Source organism: Eurypyga helias, unplaced genomic scaffold, assembly GCF_000690775.1.
Source record: "Eurypyga helias isolate BGI_N326 unplaced genomic scaffold, ASM69077v1 scaffold44117, whole genome shotgun sequence".
Lineage (NCBI taxonomy): Eukaryota > Metazoa > Chordata > Aves > Eurypygiformes > Eurypygidae > Eurypyga > Eurypyga helias.
This window is the reverse complement of record NW_010260619.1, coordinates 5,160-9,962: the sequence shown is the minus strand read 5'-3', so window position 1 is coordinate 9,962 and position 4,803 is coordinate 5,160. Positions and strand designations below refer to the sequence as shown.

The following is a 4,803-nucleotide window of genomic DNA, read 5'->3' as shown; positions in this document are numbered from 1 at the left end:
CCTTAAAATAGAAAGCGTGTGCGATCCCAGCCCCAAGGAGCCGTCAGGCCTCGCTGCTCAGCATCTCTGCCACCGCCCCCACGCTGTGGGGTGATGGAGGGGGGAAGCACCCATCCCCCCTCACCAGGCACGAGCCCCGTAGGGGGCTGGGATCTGAGCATCAGCGGGGGGAAACTGCCCCGGCTGGGGAGTGCAGTGCTCTCCCAGCTCCCGAGGGACCCGTCCTCGTGACGGGCCATGGCTGGCGCCAACAGCAGCGCCATCAGGAAACGCCGCATTCGGACGGTGCTTCCTCTGAGTGACCCGCGCTGCCGAGCTGCTGCGCTTCGCCCCACACGAGAGGGAGTCCAGGAGACTCAGTGCTCCAGGTCTGCTGTTCGGTTTGCACAGCCATCCCAGGCAGGTTTTCCCCCGGCGTCACACTAAGAGCACGCGGCTCAGCTGCGCTTGCTGCTATCACTGCCCGAGGGTTTTGCTTTCAGATTCCAGTTTGGTTGATGCTGGGATTGTGGGGCTGTGGTTTATGTGGAGACCGCAGAGCTGGGTCCAGCCCAGCTGCTCCTTCAGTTTTCCAACCAAGTGAGGAGGGAAGTTTGCAGGTTGGATGTTGCAGGGGAGGAAAACGAGAAAACAAGTCGTGATTCCCCTTGCACCCTTCACCCGAAGCCTGATAGCACGGTCACTGTCAGAGAGGGGGCTGTGGGCTGAACTTAGGGAGAAGCTGCGTCCCCCATGCCTCCCTGCCGCCGGGAGCGGGGGCAGAGCTCAGTGTTTGTCCCTCATATCCACAGGCCCAACAAGCCAAATTCCTCGGCGATGTGGAGAACGAGCTGGAGGAGCTGTCAGTCACCATTGCGCAGGCCAAGAAGATGGTGGAGCTCATTAAGGTGACTTGGCAGTGGCTTCACTCCACCAGCGTAGCTCTGCTGGGCTGGGGAGCTGAGGGCAAGGGGCCACAAGCTTTTGGGGTGCATGGGGGGAAGGGATGGTGCTCACAAGGGAGCAAGTGCTCCGCGAAACACCGGTGACCCTGGCAAGGATCCGTGAGTGTCCTTGTTTCTCACCTCTGCTAACCTTCATGGCACCTCTGGTTGTTTTCATTTGCAACCTGGAAGGAGGCATGGGGCAAGGACCGTGCCGGGGCATCCACTGGCTCTTGCACCTTCTTCCCCCAGGCTCAGGGGGGTTTGGTCCCCTTTGGCCCTTGTGCAAACACGTCACTTCGCCGCCGGGGGACGTGTGATGTAGTGGAGTGGTGAGCGGCCGTGCCCAGCCAGGTCCCTCGACACCTGGGTGGTAAAGGGCTCCAAGCTCTGGGGTGAAGGGTGTTATGGGGCGTTGGAGAGAGCTGAGAACCCCGCAGACCTGAGAGCCACTTGCTGGGTAGGGGACAAGGGTGCTGCCCTACACCCTCCCCTGCGGGAGGTGACCCTGACCCCTCTCTCCCTGCGCTCAGGGTGTTGCCACGAAGGAGAGGGAAAGACTCGAGAAGCTCTTTGCCGAAGCCTCTGAGGTCCTGGCGACCTTCCACAAGGAGGTGGCCGGTTTCATCGAGGACGGGGAGCGCTCCATGCTGGGGGAGGCCGAGGCCGATCTCCGCTGGAAGGAGGAGAGGCGAGCCAAGCTGACCCAGTGCAAGCAAAACCTGGAGAACGTCCCCAGCACGGACACCATCTACTTCCTCCAGGTGCCTGGGTGGGATGGGGCCAGGAGAAGAGCTGATAGTGTTGTCTTTTGGGGTTTTGTCCCATTTGATGTGGAGTTGGGTGCCAGAACCCCTGGGATGTGAGGGCTGCAGAGGCTCACTCCTGTGAGCACAGCCCTCCTCCCTCCCAGCCCCCGGGGGACCAGACGGGCAAGACTTTCTCCTCCATCACCCCCACCTCCATCCTGGCCATGACTTGGGAGAAGCCAATGTGCTTCCCAGGCTGGGCACCCAGAGCAAGAGGTTGGGGTGCCCCACTGCCTCCATCCAGCATCCCCCCTCTCCCCGGCAGCCCAGCAAGTGGAGACCTTGTTGGGAGGAGATGCTGCTCGCGAGGTGGGCATGGTCTGGCTCCTGGATTGAAGGGGAGCGAAGAGAAGGCGCCAGGAATGCGCGGCCGGGAAAGCACTCTCCTCCCTTACGCAAGGCTGTCCTTGGGCCAAGTCCTGTGAGCTGCCAGTTCCCAAATCCGCCAGGGCAGGGTGGGGTTGTAGAACAAGACACAACTTCGGCTTGTTTGAAAACTCCTGAAACTCTGTTTTCTTGGCTCAGGAATTTCAAGCCTTAAAAGTGGCCATGGAAGAAAACCTCTCCCCAACTCCAAGCTTCCAGAATGAGTTGAACTTCACCAGATGCACCCAAGCTGTGGGTGCCGTGAAGGATGTGCTGTCTGCTGCCTGCAAAAACCAGTGGCACCACTTGCAGGGGAAAGGATTTGATGGGCTGAGTGTCCAGGAGACGGAGGAAGGTTTGTGTTCCTTTCCAAGGGACTGGGTCCCTGTGACCCTCTCTCCTCCCCACGTGGGTGGGAGATGTGGGCTCGATGGCTCCTGCGAGCACTGACCCCTCTCCCGCCAGCGCTGGGAGCTGCCCGGCACGGTCGTGCTGCACGTTGCACAATCCCCGTCTGGGCTTACGCCTCGTCCTTGAGGTTTTATGAATTTTTCCACGGAGACCGGAGACTGGAGAAGCAACAAACAGCCTGGGAGTTAGGCAGAGCCCTGCGGGAGGGGGCAAGTGGCCAACGTGGCCTCCCGTGAAAGGGGACTCTTTCTTCCCAGGATAGATGATCCTCTTCATGGGGCAGGCTGTGGTCTCCCAAACCTGCCAGGGTGAGAAAGCCACCGTGGCAGCTTCCTCCCGCGCTCTCTCATTTAGCCTGAGCTTGCTCCTCTCCCTCATTTTCTCAGATATCTGTGGAAATTACAGCTAGTTCCTTGCCCTCCGCCTGTCTCTCTGGGGTGGCAAAGGTGGCATCTGTCCTTTCCCGTGTCCGAGCTGGCAGGGATGTGCGGGGGGAGCGGGGGATACTGGCTGGGGTTTGGGGGCCGCAGCAGCTGGATCCCATCAGGGTGTCAGGCAGGGTGTGATGCTCCAGTAACACCCTTGTTTGTGGCACCGGTTTCTTCGCTGATGGCAAACCTTCTGTCTCTGCAGCGCTGGCCGAGTCCCGATTTCCAGACAAGTCAAACAATCCTGCCTGCCTGGAGAGCCGTGATTACTTCCTGAAATGTAAGCGAGGGACTTGTGCTTTGACAGCTGTTGCTAAGGTCCATCTTCCCTTTCCTTTCTCCCAGCTGGCCGGCTCCATCCCGCATGCCCGGCCGGCACTGGTCCTGAGCTGATGGCTGGCAGGAACACTGTGAAGGAAATACTGCTCAGCTAACAAGGAAGCCTCCTGGCTTTCCTGACAACGGTCATAATCTGTTGAGGTGATATTTTTTTCCCCTTGTCTCTGGTCCTGCTGCATCAGCTGCTGGGGGGGCTGCAGGCATACCGTGTCATTTCTGCTGCCTTCCAGACCCTGACGAATTGGATCCTCTGTTAAATGAGATCAGAGTTTGTGCATCTGCCCTGTTTGCTGCAGAGCAGTGGTCTGATGAGGGTCAGCCCCAGTGGCAGCAAGCAGAGGGATAATAGAGTTGCTGAGCAGAGACAGTGGGGCAAAAGGGGCTGAGTCTGGGCTCCAACACCTTGTGTGTCCACCCTTGCTTACAGGAGTATCCAGTCTTTCAGCCCCTTCTCAGCTGAAATTGGCCACAGGATTTAAAAGAGAGGGGAGAGAGTGATGGTGGAAATCAGAAAGAATCATGCTAATCACCAAAGGCTGGAGCAGAGGATCAGAGCAGGGAGGGCTGGGGAGATTTCCTCCTGTTTCCCTCCTCATCCTCGTGTCTCCTTGTCCCACACAGTTGCCTTCATCATTGACCTGGACAGTGACACGGCCGACAAGTTCATCCAGCTGTTTGGCACCAAAGGGGCCAAGCGGGTGCTGTGCCCCATCCCCTACCCGGAGAGCCCGACCCGGTTCATCAACTGTGAGCAGGTGCTGGGTGTGAACCTCATGAACCGGGGCAACTACTACTGGGAGGTAGAGCTCATTGACGGCTGGGTCAGCATCGGTGTTATTGCTGAGGACTTCGACCCCCAGGAGTCCTACAACCGTGGGCGCCTGGGACGGAACGAGAAGTCCTGCTGCCTGCAGTGGAATGGACAGAACTATGTGGCCTGGTTTGGTGGCTTTGAGTCTGTCATCCAGCAGCCGTTTTTCCATACCATTGGGGTCTTCCTGGAGTATTCGGAGAAGGCCCTGACCTTCTATGGAGTCAAGGACTCCAAGATGACCTGTCTGCAGCAGCTCAAGGTCTCCCGTTTTGCCAAGGGCCAGTTTGACCCGTTCCAGAACAAGATCAACCACCAGTTTGCCTCTCTTTTCCTGTGCAAGCTGAAACCTGCCTTCTTCCTGGAGAGCGTCGATGCCCACCTGCAGATCGGGCCCCTGAAGAAAGATTGCGTGTCGGTGCTAAAGCGTAGGTAACTGCCCGGAGAGTGGGAGCATGGCAAGACCCAGGAAAGTCTCTCCTGCAGTGTATTGCCACTGTCACGGCTTCTCTTCGGTAGCGTCGTATTTCTCTGTGGCAGCCCTCCCTCCTTGCTCTGTGCTGTTTGTGACCCAGGGGTGGATGAAGTGGTCTGGTGGGCAGAGCTGCGGGCTGGGAGCCAGGAGGGAGCTGGATCCGAGTGCTGGCTCTGCCGCTGGGCTGCTGAGCAAAGTTGGGCGAGTCTCTGTGCTGCTCTCTGCCCCTCGGTTTCCCTTT

General features: G+C 58.8%; 1 protein-coding gene across 1 annotated transcript; it reads left to right on the top strand.

Moving 5' to 3' along the window:
- Positions 1 to 237: 237 nt before the first annotated feature.
- On the top strand, positions 238 to 4,523 carry TRIM47 (tripartite motif containing 47). The gene is made up of 6 exons (XM_010155084.1): positions 238 to 285; positions 792 to 887; positions 1,457 to 1,687; positions 2,258 to 2,453; positions 3,143 to 3,217; positions 3,898 to 4,523. The coding sequence occupies exons 1-6, from the start codon at positions 238 to 240 to the stop codon at positions 4,521 to 4,523; spliced, it is 1,272 nt and encodes a 423-aa protein (XP_010153386.1).
- Positions 4,524 to 4,803: the final 280 nt, after the last annotated feature.